The sequence below is a fragment of the Hipposideros armiger genome, unplaced genomic scaffold, assembly GCF_001890085.2.
Source record: "Hipposideros armiger isolate ML-2016 unplaced genomic scaffold, ASM189008v1 scaffold_69, whole genome shotgun sequence".
Lineage (NCBI taxonomy): Eukaryota > Metazoa > Chordata > Mammalia > Chiroptera > Hipposideridae > Hipposideros > Hipposideros armiger.
Window position 1 is genome coordinate 1202032 of NW_017731419.1, and position 16162 is coordinate 1218193.

At 46.2% G+C, this 16162-nt stretch overlaps 2 protein-coding genes across 3 annotated transcripts in view; both read right to left on the bottom strand.

The window, feature by feature from the left end:
- The window catches only part of SERPINA11 (serpin family A member 11), a 13877-nt gene extending 7894 nt beyond the window's left edge, over positions 1–5983 (bottom strand). Inside the window, exons 1-2 of one of the 2 annotated variants that reach the window (XM_019642444.1) lie at positions 5883–5983; positions 2068–2719 (exon numbers count right to left, since the gene is read on the bottom strand). In XM_019642444.1, coding sequence (XP_019497989.1) covers positions 2068–2716 — 649 coding nt within the window. In that variant the 5' untranslated portion in view covers positions 2717–2719; positions 5883–5983. Of the gene's footprint in view, positions 1–2067; positions 2720–3771; positions 3804–5882 lie in introns of those variants that run through there. The other variant, XM_019642445.1, reaches the window with a different exon arrangement.
- Positions 5984–11483: 5500 nt separating this feature from the next.
- The window catches only part of SERPINA9 (serpin family A member 9), a 16823-nt gene continuing 12144 nt past the window's right edge, over positions 11484–16162 (bottom strand). The window contains exons 4-5 of the mRNA XM_019642452.1: positions 14283–14430; positions 11484–12303 (exon numbers count right to left, since the gene is read on the bottom strand). Coding sequence (XP_019497997.1) covers positions 12100–12303; positions 14283–14430 — 352 coding nt within the window. The 3' untranslated portion in view covers positions 11484–12099. The remainder of the gene's footprint in view (positions 12304–14282; positions 14431–16162) is intronic.

Here is a 16162-nt window from a genome sequence, read left to right on the forward strand (position 1 = left end):
CACACACACACACACACACACACACACACACACTTTCAAAGTTGAAAATTTCAATCCTGTCTTAGAATCAATAGGGCCAACAAAACCAAGAATTCACAGTTGAAGACCTGCAGATAATAAACTAATCTGAAAGATACTTTTTTGAAGTGTGTTTTCTTAAAAAGCAAGGAATAAAAGTCATAAGCAAAGAACAAGTCATTATGACAAAATAATAGGTTGATCTGAGAAAAATAGGAATTCTTAAAATGAAAATACAGTCAGTGAAGTTGAAAACTCAGTGGATGGGTTAAACAATAGATTAGACATGGCTTACGACAGAATTATAAATGGGAACTAGAGCTGAAGAAACCACCCAGGTGGCAGCACAGAGATAAAGAGATGTTTTCTTGGGGCAGGAAGTATGAAAGATGGGTCTGGGGTGTCTTGTAGCACCAGAAAGTAGGAAACAGGGGCACATCAAAGGGACACAGGAACCAAAAGAAAGAGTTTTCAATGGCCAACTTTGGAAAATTTTGAGCAACACAGTAAAGTAGTATTGGATTATAATCCAAAGTATAAAATAAATATCATAACTTTATACTTATGAGTAAATTATTGAATAAGTGAATGTGGGAAAAGAGACAAATCTCCCCTGCAGGAGAATTCGCAACAATCGATGTAGGTTCTCCTCCCTCAAGGAGATGGGGCACAACTCCCTCTTTCATGAGTGTGGTATGTACACAGCAACTTCTTTCAAAGGATGGAAAGGGGGAAAATGGATAACTTTACAGTGGGGAAATATGACCAGCATTACCTCAGCCAAGGGACCAAGGTCAACATCAACATGGATAAGTCGTGCTGATAGTACATACCCTTGGCATGATGCGATAAGAATGGCACCTTACCTCTTTGGTTTTCCTCCCCAAGTCTTGTAATCCCAGTCTTAATCGTGGGAAAAACATCAAACACATCTCAATTGAGGGATAGTCTACAAAATACCTGGTCAATACTCTTCACAGTTGCCAAGGTCATTAAAAGCAAGGAAAGTCTGAGCAACTGTCACACAGCCTCTGGGGAGGCCTAAAAGGAGGGAACTAGGACCGGCAAAGCATTAAGAAGAAGCTGAACTGTAGGGCTGGCCGAGTGGCGCGATGGTTAAGAACTGGCTTGGGACGCCAGAGGGCCCCGGTTCGGATCCCACATATGAGGGCCAGTGACACTGCCCTCCACAGCTAAGATGCTGAACAACAGCTCAACCTGGAGTTGGGCTGCTGTGAGTTGCCGGCGACGGCGACGGCGACGGCGACGGCGAAGGCTGCAGCCCCTGTGGCAGTGGGTTGCCATGGGCTACCGTGTGTGGCCAGCAGCCAGCGTGAGCGGCCAGCAGCCGCTGTGAGCGGCCGTCCAGAAGCCGGCGACTGATCTGCCTCACCCGGGAAGAGCGCAATGATGGTGCCAACTTGGGCCAGTGAAGCAACGTCCTCCACAACTAGACTGAAGAACAAAAGGACAGCAACTTCTCTGTCCCCTTTCCCCCAATTCCCCAGCGCTGTTCCCATCCCCCCAATACCCCAATAAAAATCTTTTAAAACAAAAGAAGCTGAACTGTATCTGCAATGTCATATTTAAAAAAACAAAAATCTGAAACAAATGGTAAAATGTTAATATGTGTTAATTCTTCATGGGGGAGTGTGTGGTGGTTTTCATGTTATGCTCTGTATATTTCTGTGTGCTTGAAATAGATACTAATATACAAAAATAAAATAATTTTTTTCCAAAAAATGAAGTATTAATAGAAAAGTGAAATTGAGTGTATAACAAAAAAAAATAATCAGAATCAAAATAGAATAGAAAAAAAACATGGCAAGAGAAACCAAATGTTGGTAAATCGAGGCGTGGTATAAGCACATTATTTAAAAGGCGAAAGATTTATGCGATCTGAAGAGAAACCAGAGTATAAGCACACTATTTAAATGGAGGGAAGTAACTACCAGAAGAAACAGCGGTAAGACTTCAGGTCAGGTGCTTTTCAGGGGCAGGGCTGGAGAGGGTGGGGGTGGCAATAATTGTGCCCGAGCCAGGGCTCACCTTTGAAGAAGACGTAGTTCAAGAGCACCATGAGCGTGTCTTCGGTGAAATCCTGGAGGCAATCCACCACTCGCCCGTACGTTTGCTTTCTCACGTAGTCATTAATCTGCCTCCTAGTTGTAGCAGAGTCTGAGAAGTTAGCAGAAAAAGCAAAGGCCCCATACAGCTCCCTGATGTTGTCCAAAAAGTGCTGCCGGGGCTTCAGCTGCTTGTCCAGGAACAAGGAGCTGCCTACTTTCAGTTCAAGTTTGGGGCTGGGCAGGTCAAGGGTGTGGATGAGGCTCTGAAAGCCCTGGTGGATGTCGGCACGTGGGGTCTCCGTGAGGTTGAAGCCAAGGCCCTCTAGGATCTGAGTCGAGGTGTTAGCTTGGGCCCCAAGGGAGAGCAGGGCCAGGGTGGCAGAAATGCTCACAGGGGAGAAGAGGATGTTTCCTGGGGTTCCTTCGGCCAGCTGCCTATACAAACGCAAAGCGAAGTTGGTAATGGTGGGTGTGACCTTATGGTAGGCGGGGGCTGGCGCTGAGAGCTGAGCACTGGACGCTTGAGTCTTGGGCACCCCCAGACTCTTATCTCCATGGGCAGGAAAGGGCTGACAGTGGACGGAGACCAGGATCCCTGCTCCCAGCAGCCACAGCCATGCTGGCACCATCCTCTGAAAACAAGACGTCAAACACATCACTCTTCTGCATAAATAACTTCACAGCGCCCCATCGCGTACACAACAAACCTCACATCCAGACTGTATCCCACGGAAGGGACACGGGGGTCACGCAGGGATGAGGTGGGGGTGAGCACGCGGGGCTCCAGGCACTCCCCCAAGGCTTCAGTCCAAGAAGCAGCCCTTTATCTGCTTTATCTATAGATACATCTATAAGATTTTGTTGAGTAAAGGACTCTGGGCTATAAAATAAAAACTTGTCAATTCTCCCTGCCTCCCTCCCGGAACCCTCCCTGGGTCCTTCCTCCCTATCTTCTCTCCTCCCTCCTTTCTGCCTTCCTCCTGTCCCTTTTTCTTTCTTCTTTCTAGTCATTGTTTTGATCATTCACTAACTTTCAGGGATTGGGGTGGTGCTCAATACTCTGGAGCAATTGTTCAGGACACTGTGACAATGAGTGACGCTGGGCCGCCCTTGCACCTAAGTGTGGCCATTAACTCTAATCTTGGCAACTGGAGGGAGCTGACGAAGTGAGCAGCTGCTGGGACAGGCCCTCAGAGAGAGGGGAGCCCGCTCATCTCTGGCCTCCCATTAGCTGGAGTGTGGGTGTGGGGACCAGCCATGGGGACTCTGAGGATGAGGGTAGCCCGTGAAGGGTGGCAAAGCCAGAGGATGAATGGAGCCTCAGGGGAGAAATGAGAGAGAGATCAACTCAGCCTCCATCAAGCCTCTTATCTCAAAGACATGTTGTCACCCGAAGTGGCTGAAAACTCTATCTTAATTGGTGTGGAGGTTTGGGAAAGATTTCTGTCATGGATTGAATTGTGTCCCCTCCAAATTCGTATGCTGAAGTCCTAACCCCTACTATCTCAGAGTGTGACCTTGTTTGAAAATAGGGCCATCACAGGTGTAATTAGTTAAGATGAGGTCATTATAGAGTAGGGTGGGCCCTAATCCAATATGACCGGTGTCCTTATAAAAAACAGGAAATCTGGACACAGACCCACACTCAGGGAGAATGCCATGCGAGAGGAAGGCAGAGACCTACAAGCCAAGGAGCACCGAAGACCGCCAGCAGCACCAGGAGCTGGGAGAGGCCCGGAGCAGGTGCTCCCTCCAGCCTCAGAAGGAACCCGCCCTGCCGACGCCTTGATCTTGGACTTCCAGCCTCCAGAGCTGTGAGACAATACATTTCTGTTATTTAAGCCACCCCGTCTGTGGTACTTTGTTGTGACAGCCCCGGAAAGCTAATACACTATATCTCTTGGGCTTTAAGTTATAGAAGGAACCAGAAGAGCCTGTGGTCCACCTCTAAGGGGTCCAAGTGATGTGGGTGCAGGAGACCCCTTGCTCCAGGGCCAGGAATGAGCTCCAGCTTGAGGTGAAACTGTTAACGTTTGACTCTGTTCTCTGTTCCTGTCTGGTGCCCCCCTTTCCTTTTTGGGGCCTCCACAAACACATCCCCACATGCTCACAGAGCACACACCTCCACATTACCACTCAGACCCCCCACCTGGATGTCCCCAGTACGAAGAGTACTGTCCCTCTGCTCCTTTCAACACTGACCCTTCCTTCCACTGGCCCATTCCACAGCGGCTGCCCCCTGCCGACCACCCCATCCTCGGTGTTTGTCCTGATAACACTTGTGTCTTAATTAGCACCTTGAATACCTGTTGCCCAAACCAGTGGCCTGGATCAAGTACAAACGCTGTGGTAGTGTGGGAGAGATCCTATGTTTCAGGTGGTTCACGAGTGCCTGGCGCCCTAAATACCCTGCCAAACCCCAAAGGCCAGCTATCAGGAGGGATGAATGTAACCTCATTATCGGTTATGTTGAAACTCATTTGCTGGTCAAAGTACAGCGGGCCGTGTCCCAAGGCCATTGCCTCCCCCACCACAGCTTGCTGTGGGCTCACTTAATGCAGATTCCATTCACACTGAAAATTCTTTTGGGGGGGATTTGAAAGAAGTAGAACAATTTAACAATTGATCTGCCCCTGGGGAAAATGAGAAATATAACTATGATGAAACTAGTTCTAGTTTATTCTTTTTATCCCATTCTCTACCATGCTGCACCCCAAGTATTCCCAGGCTTCCGGAAGATTCTATTTCCCAAAGAGGACTGGGTTGTAAGCAGGGGGCCTGGGTTTGAAGCAAGGCTCTGCAGTAACTCCCTGTGATGCTGTGGAAAGGGACCTCCCTGAACTGCGGGGGTGTCCCCACCTGTAAAATGCAAATGGTACCTTCCTGGGGGTGGGGTCGCTTAAGGATTACAAGACATACAATGTATAAAGCCCCTGGTACAGGGAAAGTATGCAGTGTTATTTTCACCTCTTTCTACTGGTGTGATTATACCCAATTTCTATCTTTCTTCCTTTTCCAGAACGACCCCAGAGAATATTAAGAACTCCCATAATTAATTATAATATTCCCATTTATTGTTTATTTTGTGATGAGGATATTAGATACACTGTATCACTGGTTCCCAACCAGAGAAGTTCTAAAATGCAGAGGGAGGGATGAAAGTGAAGAGGGCGATGGTACTTTGGATCACCTCAAAGGTTGGAGAAAGGGGTGCTACTGGAGTTTAGTGGAAGAGGGAAAGCTCTAGAAATGCCAGAACAGTCCCATGTGAGGAAGGCTGGTCCTGCCGAAATGCCAGCAGTGCCTTTGTTGAGAGATACTTGTTTGGTGTCCTTTAATTGAATCCTTATTAGAACATTAAGACATGGGTATTTTTATCCCTGTTGTACCTATAGGGAAACGGAGACTCAGGGTCAAGACGAACACTGTTAAGAGGCAGGAGCGTGGTCAAAGTCCAGACGAGGGCTCTGAAGCATGACCCTTTTCATAGAACAGAGTTTCTAGTAACTTTGCTATAACAACGTTGTTATTTTGCTTCAGGATTTTTTGTCTAACTGCCAGAAATACTGGGAGTTTCTCTCTCAAAATTTTTTGAAGACCAAGTTTTCATGAAGTGCCTACTTCAAGCCTTAGAAGTAATACGTCATGATATTTTTCCTTTAGGGGACTTAGTTCTCCCATCCCCACTGTCAGAGAAAGAGAAGGAGAGGGGGGGGGGTGAGAAAATGAGAGGGAATGAGAGAGAGAGAGAGAGAGAGAGAATACACTCTCAGCAAGGTGTACTCTGGTACTCACAGCAAGGTGTCTGGGCTGAGGGCCCTGGGTCTTTAGCACTGCATCACATCCTACCCACAGGAAAATGGTGTTTAAAGATCACAGCAGCCTGGTCAATATTTGTCAGGTCAATTCCTGGAACCAGTGTGAAGACAGTGCGCAGCAAACAGGAAGGGACCTTTTTTCCGAAGGATCCGTCCCCCCTGCCTGTCCTACAAATGGGGAATTGTGATTCTGGACCCAGCTGGGTTTGAGGAGGGTCTGATATCAGTGATGAGGGCAGGGGGTCGTGATGCGGCGGCTGCTGACCCATGATGGGTGTCTTGTGTGTCCCAGGCACTGGTCTTTGAGGAAGACCCTCACAATCAGAGTGCGAGATGTTATAATAACTAAACTGACTGTGGTCACCATTGAACAATATGTGTAACTCAAATGTTCATGCTGCAGACCTTCAACGTATGCAGTGATGAATGTCCATTATTTATTAATAAAACAAACAAACAAAAAAGAATGTGACAGAGGCACAATCTCGCCTACTTTACAGATGGGAAACGGAGGCTCCATGACGTTAAATAACGTGCTTGTTATGTGGGTCAGGTGGGGCCACACTCAGGAGCTATGTCTGCCTCCCCAGCCAAAGCCCCGCCACCATACCACACCATTCAGTATTTTACTGATTCGTTAAATAAATATAGTCCATGCACAGAAAAAAAAAACTGGAAGGAAATTCAGAAAATAGAGCAAACTCTTCTCGCTTGCTATACTGAAAGCCCCATAAAGTGAGGTCATTGACTCTCGTTAGCCTATGTATCCCCCAAGATCTAGAACGAAGCCTGGAACTAAATGAATTCTTGTTTTTAAATGAATAAACCTGTAGGTGACGGAATTGAAGTGACTTTTATATTCTTCTTTGTAGGTTTTTGTGTTCTCCTAATTTCTCACAAAAAGCACGCATCTTTAAACAATAAAATAATGTTAAAAAGTAGAATTATTTAATCATATGTGTCAAGCAAAAGAAAAGCTTGTGCTGGTTGGCACAGTGGTTCCAATCAAGATGCACTTTTAAAACATAAAAGCTCCTAGGAGACTGAATCTTGTTCTCCAAGGGGTGGGGCTGGAGGTGCCTGTGGCTCTGGCCTGTCTCGTGTGGGAGGCACAAAAAAGCCCCAGGTGGAGAGAGAGGTACGAGGGCTCCTGGTGAGGTTCAATCAGTGTGTGCTGGAAAGGTGAAGGCCAAGGGCATTTGGGCCAGGCCCTGATGGAGTCTGCTACACCCACCAGTGGAGACCCTACTCCTGGGCTGAGAACCTCCTGGGTGTTTTATAAGAACACATTTGTGGTACGAGTACACAAGAGAACTGGTCTATGGCCAGAGTTCCTTTCTCATCTAAGAAGAATCCAGTTCACTCCTGGCTTGAGCATAAATTACCTGGCTCTTTACAGTAACTTTTCACTTGCTAGGGGAAGAAGAAACAACTCTGGGAGGCACGCATATTCAGTTCTTTGCCCTGCCTGGCTCCCCATAAGCTTCAAGAGGATAGAGTCCAGATTCTTCAGGAGGGCGAGAAGCCCCGTCATGTCCTGGTTTCTGAGCAGTCGGCCGTATGATGGCTCCTGCCCTGCTGCCGCATCCCATCACTCCCTCAGCCCCCAGTCTTCACCGCCTCCTCCATCCGCCTCATCTGAGTAGGGGAAAGGGCAGTGAGCAGTGGAGGGCATTGTGGTTGAGGGGGCAGTGAGTGGGAGGGCAGTGAATAGCAGAGGGAGGCGATTCCAGAAAAGAAGCACTTATGCTTGTTACACTGAACCTTCCGTCATCTTCCCTAAGGCAGGTACTACCTGAAACATGGCCAAAGAGCATCACAGCACCTACTGCCCTGAAACCACACTGCCCCTGTTTTCTGTTGGTTGGTTTGTTTAGATGCTCTTTGGAGGTTTTTTTCACCTGGCTTGATTAGAAAGTTAGCTGAATCTGCCTTTAGAGTAGAGTCACTTCTGCCCTGAGTGACGCTGTCGTGCAATTCTGTAATAATCATTCCTGATAGTGTGTGGTTGATGACTTGGCCTCTTGAAATCGTGGGTCAAACTAACGGCCAAAGTTGTTTACATCTACACCATTGTTATGTTTTTACAGGCACATGAAAATCGTATTAGAAACCCTCCGACCATAAGCCTCAACATCTGTGTGTCGCTTCCTGCCCCACGGGGGACATGCCCAGCTAACTACTTCCCACCACTGTGGTAAGAGAGGCTCGAGCCCATGTTTTGCCCTCACACCTCCTGGTGCTTCCTCGTGTGGCCCTGTGTGTGTGACATGCTCTCTCCTCCTGGGAGCTGTTAAGTGATGCAGTTCTCTCCAAGGCAGTTGTCTGTGCCTGTCATCTTACCAGACCTGATTAAAACACATCCGGGCACCTTCCAAAACCAATGCAAAGGAGAGGCATCTGAAGGGATGGAGAGAAGCGATCTCACCAACTTGACAGAATACGTTTTATGACGATCTCGTGCCTGCTTGCTAATGCAAGTCTGAGTGTGGGGGGCTGGAAAGCCACCTGAGGCTGGCTTTCATTGTAACGCGCCCCTAGGGAGTGAGACTGTGGGGAAGAAAGCTGACAGCCTTCACCCAGCCCTGACTACTGGGGGCTCCCAATAGCTACCAGAAGGAAGGAGTAGTTGTGAATGACAACAGTAGCTTTAGCCAATGCTTCATGCGTGCCATTTTCCTTTGTGTCATCTTTGAGTCATTTTCCTTTGTGGCACACTGTTTGTGTGCATGGAGCCGGGTCTTACCCAGTGTGCTCCTTACAGGAAAGATGACTGATGTCTGCACGGTAGTTTTTTCCCCAGAACAAGTAAATAAATGAATAAATAAATAAATAAATAAATTTAAAAATGATAATTGGCATACAGTAATTCTAGGTGTGCAACATAATGATTAGACATTTACAAAGTGACCGCCGCAATAAGCCTAGTATCCATTTGGCACCATACCTGGTTGTTACAATAGTATTGACTGTATCCCCTATGCTGTACATTGGATCCTTGTGGTTGATAATTTAATAACTGGCAGTTTGTACGTCTTAATCCCCTTCACCTTTTTTTCCAACCCCTCACCCCCTCTCATCTGGCAAAGGATAAAAATGATATGATCATATCAATAGAGACACTGTGATTTTTTTTCTGTTAATTTCTTATTTTTCAATTACAGATAACGTACAATATTATATGTTTCAGGTGTGCCACATAGTGATGAGATATTTATTATATATAACTTATAAAGTGATCACCTTGATAAATCTAGTACCCATCTGACACTACCCAACTTATTACAATATTGTTGACTACATTCCGCATGCTGTGCCTTACAATCCCATGATTAGTTTGTAACAACCAATTTGTACTTCTTTATCCCTTCCCCTTTTTCACCCATCCCCCCTACTCCCCTCCCATCTGGCAACTGTCAAACTGTTCTCTGTACCCAGGAGTTTGGTTATGTTTTGTTTGTTTGTTTTGTGCTTTAGATTCCACATGTAAAGGAAACCATATGGCATTTGTCTTTCTCTGTCTGACTTACTCCACTTGGCACAGTACCCTGTGGTCTATCCATGTTGTTGCAGATGGAAGATTTCATTCTTTTTTATGGCTGAGTAATAGTCCATTGTCTATATGTATGTACCACCTCTTCTTTATCCATTCATCGACTGATAGGCACCCAGGTTGCCTCCATGTCTTGGCTATTGTAAATAAAGCTACAATGAACATATGGATGCACATGTCCCTTTGAAGTAGCATTTTGGATTTCTTCAGATAAATACCCAGAAGAGGGATTACTGGGTTCTTCTTTGTCTCTTGTTATAGCCTTTATTTTAAAGTCTATTTTGTCTGGTATAACTATTGCTATTCCAGCTTTTTTTTTCATTTCCATTTTCATGAAATATCTTTTTCCATCCCTTTCAGCCTGTGTGTCTTTCAATCTGAAGTGAGTCTCTTGTAGACAGTATATGTAAGGGTCTTGTTTTCTTACGCATTCAGCCACTCTATATCTTTTGACTGAACTATTTAATCCATTTACATTGAAAATTTTGATAGATGTAGTTATTGCTATTTTATTATTTGTATTTTTATCTTTTCTTTTTTTCTTTTTCTTCTTAAAGAAGCCCCTTTAACATTCATTGTAATACTGGCTTGGATGTGATGAACTCCTTTAGCTTTTTCTTGTCTGGGAAGCTCTTTCTCTGTCCTTCGATTCTAAATGATAGCTTTGCTGGGTAGAGTAGTCTTGGTTGTGGGCCCTTACTTTTCATCACTTTTTGTTTGTTTGTTTGTTTTTTTGTGTTTTTTTTTTAACTGAGCCATCCTGCCACCTGTTGGCAGCTCAGTGGCTGCTCAGCTCGGGCCGGGACTTGAACCGCTGTTGCTCAGAGCTCAAACTCGAGTGAGCTCTTAACCAACTGAGCCACTCAGCCGGCCCCTACTTTTCATCATTTTGAATATTTCGTGCCAATCCCTTCTGGCCTGCAAAGTTTCTGTTGAGAAATCAACTGGCAGTCTTATGGGAGCTCCCGAGACACTGTGACGTTTATGGCATGCCTGAGGGCAGACCATCATGCACACAATGAAGTTTGGTACAGGCAGCACAATCAAAGATTCGGCATTGGAGCCCCAACATCTGAGCTTTGCTCCTGGTTCTCATTCTGCCCAGGGCATCCCTGTGGCCTGAGGTGACTGTTCTCATCCTTTGAGTCTCTGTTCTCCTATTCAGAAATAAGGTGGAAGTGTGGGGGGTTTCCTTGATCCTTCTCCAGCTCTCTAACAGCACTCCGTTCTCTTTTTTTTTCTTTCTGTGCAAAAGAGCTTCAAAAAGCCAATGTGAGGCCCCCAGCATATCTGAGGTGGTATGGGGTACCAGCCTGCCCTCCGGAAAGGAATCTCTGGATCTGATGGGAGGCTTGAGAAGACACCCTTGATAATGAAAGGTGAAGTGGAGGAGCAGAGCAACCCATCTGGCCGAGGGTGGGGAGAGGATGGCAGAGCAGCCTTTGCCTGGTACCCCTATGGCCCACTGTATCATGTGTGACTCTGAGGAATCAGAGTAAGAGAGACAGGCCATTGTCACTCCAAACCAGCAGGGAGGAGGCTGACCACCCCGAGGGCTGTGTGTGTATATGTGATAGTGCCAGAGCCCGGAAAGTGGCCAGCTTTGGCAAAGTCTGGGTGGAATACCAAGGCCTACACTCAGAAAGGTCTTTCCAACCTGGACGCTAAAGTTTCACCTTCCTGCTTGAGAAACTCAGCTGGTTTAATGGCACCTCCCACCAAACCCAGACTCCTTTCCTTGGCCAACAACATCCTACATGATTTGACCTTACGCCTCTCTGATCTTGGTTCTACCATTGCAGACACAAGGGCCTCTTTCTGCCTCTCCAATGTGACTGCTCATCCCTGACTCAGCCTTTGTGCTCACAGAAACACCCGCTCACCACCCCATTACCCTCTATCCAGTCATCCTAGTCAATGCTTTCACGGACTTTACCATAACCTGTAATAATCACACTTATTTACACTTGATCTTAGTCAAAAGGCCGAGAAGTGATAATAACCACATTTATTTGTAGGCTTGGTTTTATTGTTGTGGTGGTGATCTGTCACCTTATCTAGGTTCAATAAGCCAGGGACATTGTCTGATTTATTCCTAACATATATGAGGTACACAATACGTTTTTGTTGAATGAATGGATGAATTCATGCAGCCACTGAAATGTCACACAGTGACAACCTGGTTACTGTGAATTAGCCAATAAACTATTTTCAAATTATGATGCTGGAGGCATGTGGGAGCACTGCTGCTGGCCACATCCACATTTTAGGTTTATTAAATTTATTACTGTAATTCTTCAATAAAGGTGACTGGCCCATTTGTTACTGTTCCGAGGGGCTCTAAGCAATGAAAGTATGTCAAGCCAGACACATTCCCTGAAGCTAGTTACCTGGGAGATTTGTGGAAAAGAGCACTGACTGGGGGTTCACGGGTGTTGGTTTGTAACCCACATCTCTGCTGACGTTTGATGATTGAGACCCAACAGTGGCCTCTGGATGGAGACTACAGCTCTGCTGAGGTCAGGCGACCCTCGGAACAGGAGGGCGCACGTCCTAAAGTCACACCGGGAGCATCAGGCAACACGATTTGTTATTTCCTGCACATTGTCACGATGTCATCCTTCAACAGGCCTTTCCCCAACTAGAATTTAGTGGGGTTTTCAACTTTCCCTAGGAAGAGCACGGTCCCTGTGGCTTTGTTGAAAATGAGCAGCAGGAAGGGCCTATTGAAGCAGATGATGGAGTGAGCGGAGCCATCCTTTGACTTGGTTGTGAGCTTGGTGGCGGTAGCTGCGGTGGCCTCGGTCCCCTCTTCATTGACATCCAGCACAGCCTTGTGGGCAGCCTGCCGGGGGAGAAACAAACATCAGAACCCCCACAAAGACACTTTTAAAAAACTGAGTGTTGGTGTTTTGCCTGGGAATGGGGATGCCCTCCTCAAGAGGCTTCAAGACGACAGTATATGCCACATGCCTGGCATTTGCTTAATCAACGGCAGCTGTTGTTGCTGCTGGTCAGTTGGTCCTTAAGCATGGGGTTTGAGTAATTACAAACATAGACCAGAAAGACCTAGGTTTGAGTCCCTGTTCTGCCACTTATTTTTGCAAAATTTATTTAGATGCTGTGTGCTTCACTTTCCAAATCTATAAAAAGGATGATGATAATTGCATGTGTGCCACAAGATTATTCGGTGAATGGAAGGAAATCATATGAAGTCTGTATACCATAGGAATTGCTACAGTGGTTGCATTGGAGACATAGGTTATGTATTACTAAATATCGGATCCCTTCTTGGTCTTCTAGAGAAGAGATTCTTAGCCTGGGGTTCGTGCACTGCTAAGCTTCAGGGAGCCTGTGCACAATTATAGCCATTATTTTATATGTGAACATAAGCACGTAATGGGGAAAGGTCCATTATGCTCATGTGCCTGTGGGATCTCTGTACTCCTTCCCTGGACACCAGTGACAAAGGTGCCCTTCAGTGGCCCAGCTTCTGACCCTTATAATCTGTTCTAATCAAAATAAGTTTCAGGTCAAGGATCAGAAACCCATTTACAGACAGGGGCTAGACATGTAACCTCAATGAGATGAGGAGACCTTTTGTAAGAGCATGGAGCCAATGGGGAACCTGGAGGGTACCCTCTGGCCAAAAGGGGTGCTTATGGCTCAACTCTAGCCAATGGCTATGGTGTGGAGGTTTGGACTCACTGTTGCCATGTAGGAGTTGGGCTCCATGGTTTGTTTCAAGAAAATGAGAAGTCTTGGGCCAGCCGAGTGGCGCGATGGTTGAGAACTGGCTTGGGACACCAGAGGGCCCCGGTTTGGATCCCACATTTGAGGGCCAGTGACGCTGCCCTCTACAGCTAAGATGCTGAACAACAGCTCAACCTGGAGCTGGGCTGCTGTGAGTCGCCGGCGACGGCGTAGGCTGCAGCCCCTGTGGCAGTGGGTTGCCATGGGCTACCGTATGTAGCCAGCAGCCAGTGTGAGCCGCCAGCAGCCGCAGTGAGCGGCCATCCAGAAGCTGGCGACTGATCTGCCTCGCCCGGGAAGAACACAATGATGGTGCCAACTTGGGCCAGTGAGGCAACGTCCTCCACAACTAGACTGAAGAACAAAAAATGACAGCAACTTGTCTGTTCCCCTTCCCCCAATTCCCCAGCACTGTTCCCATCCCCCCAATTCCCCAATAAAAATCTTAAAAAAAAAAAAAAGAAAATGAGAAGTCTAGATTTTTAGGTCCAACATCCTACATTTTAGAAGTCAGCTCTCTCTTTTTCTTTCTTTCTTTCTGTCTGTCTCTCTGTCTCTTTCTTTCTTTCTTTCTTTCTTTCTTTCTTTCTTTCTTTCTTTCTTTCTTTCTTTCTTTCTTTCTTTCTTCTTTCTTTCTTTCCAGCACTGCAGGCCAAACAAAACACATCTGCAGCATGCTAATGATCAAGGCAGCCACATTATGATCTCATGTGAGGACCTAGACTCCAGGGAGTTGAGGCTGAATGCCAAGTGAGCACCTGCCCTCTGCAGCAGATGCTGGGCAGCAGTGCTGCCTGCCAAGGGGACCCCCAGTTCTCAAAGAACTGTAGTTGGACCTTAGGAACATTTGTTTGAAGAGGGATTAAGGGTGCCCATGTAGCAGAGATATGATGGCCATAAAGCCACAGGCCTGACGACCATGAGATTTCGCCCTATTGCTGCCACAGACAGGTCACTTTGCCTCCCAAGCCTCTGTTTACTTATCATTGAGATGAGAGTGTTCGGTCAGTCAGTCTCTACAGGCTATTCCAACACAGGCTTTCATGCAAATATTCCCATTGGCCAACTCACTTTGGAAACCTGCAGGAAACCTTTCTTTGTGATTCCAGAAAAATCGGCGTTTTTATCAAAGGCATCCCGGATGCCCATCTTTGGGAGGATGGTTTCCAGGTCATAGGAGGTAGAAATGGAAATTTTTGGAATGAACACCTCTATCCACCTGTGGAGAAAGGGAGAGGAAGAGGTGAGGTCACAGGCCCTGGGTCCCCATCTCTGCTTCTAGGTGGCATTTCAAAAGACTTCTTCTACCAGGCATTGCTGGTTGCTGCTAGAGGGGTCAACACATCCCAGACAACCCACACAGGTTGCTCTGGAAGTAAGCCCCCTAGGTGAGCAAGTCCAGCCCTGAAGATACATGAGATGAAAAATGGGCCCCCTCATGAAGTAGGAAATAGAGCGGAGAAGGGGCCCCACCCAGCAAGGGAGCCTATGGCAGAGACCAATGCGAGGCACTGGGCAGTAATGGACGCGTGTCTACTGCCCTTGGATCAGAGTGACCCCCACTAACCCTTTTGGAGACAAACCCTGCTAATCCCTAAGACCAACAAAGTCCAATAAAACTTTCTTCAAAGTTGGAATTATTCTATATCTGTGCTGTTCAATATGGTAGTCACTAACCACATGTGGTTATTGAGCAACTTATATGTGGCTGGTGCCCACTAGGAACTAAATGTTTAATTTTACTTAATTTCAATGAATTTAAATTTAAATAACTACATGTAGCTAGTGGCTACTATGTTGGACAGCACAGTCCTAGAGTTTGGTACAATGTTTTCTTCCTCTGCAATGGTTTCTCTGAGCCAAGTGTGAACAGCCCGTATTTATCAAGCATTTACTATGTGCTAGGCATTGTCTCAGGAACCATTTTAAATGGTAGTAAAGCTTAATGCCTGTACTTTGCCCAAGTCACATGCTTAGTAAGTCACAGAAATGAAAGCACAAAAGTGCTGGATGGACACTTCAATCCTCATTAATGGACTTCTTGCGACACCTAGCACAACGGACAGCTTTCTCTTTCCTGTTATTATCTCCTGTGCTGGCTTGGCCCTCTCCATTTTCCTCTGCTCTGCCTCTTTATAGACACCCTTGCCCCCACTGCCAGCCTCCGTGCGGGCTCATCCCCCTTTATCCAGCCCTGGTTACAGTCTGAAAAGAAAAGAAACCTCTGAAACATCCTGCAGTGTCCTTTGATCCCCAACTTTGCATCTTCCCCTAGTGCTGTTTCCTTTACCCAAAATGCCCTTCCCAAGCCTCTATGTCCTCTCCATATTTTCATGTTCTAGCCATGCTTTGGCTCAAATGCTCCTTGAAGCCTTCCCTGAATCCCAGCTGAAAGTGGTCTCTCTTTGCTCAGAAGCTCCTCAGCCCTCTCTGCCCGCCTTCTCCTGGGCACTGATCTTTGTCTTTCTTGAGTCACAGTTATCCCTGATCTTGTCTTTTCTCTCCTGTTAAACTATGAGCACCCAGGAGTGATGCTCACAATGCCAAGAACATATTGCTAAGAGATTATACATAAGACTTTGACACTCCTTTTTATCTAATGGTTAGCATCCTTTTGATACTCTTCATAATTACATAATTACAGAACTAATAATAATATTACTAACAGCTAACATTTATTGAACACTTACTATCTCCCTGGCATTCTTCTAAACACTTCATAAATAGTAACTTATTTTGTCTTTTCAACAACCTATGAATTCAGTAATATTATTATCTGATCCTCATTTTGTAGGTGAGCACCAATGTTCTTGTTTGTTGTTTGTTTTAATTATTTTTTATTGTGAAATACACATTTTTTAGAATTAGTTTCAGTTGTACAACACAGTGCAATAGTTACACTTTTTACCCCTCGAAGTGACAACCCCCCTCCCCCAATCTGCCGCCCCACT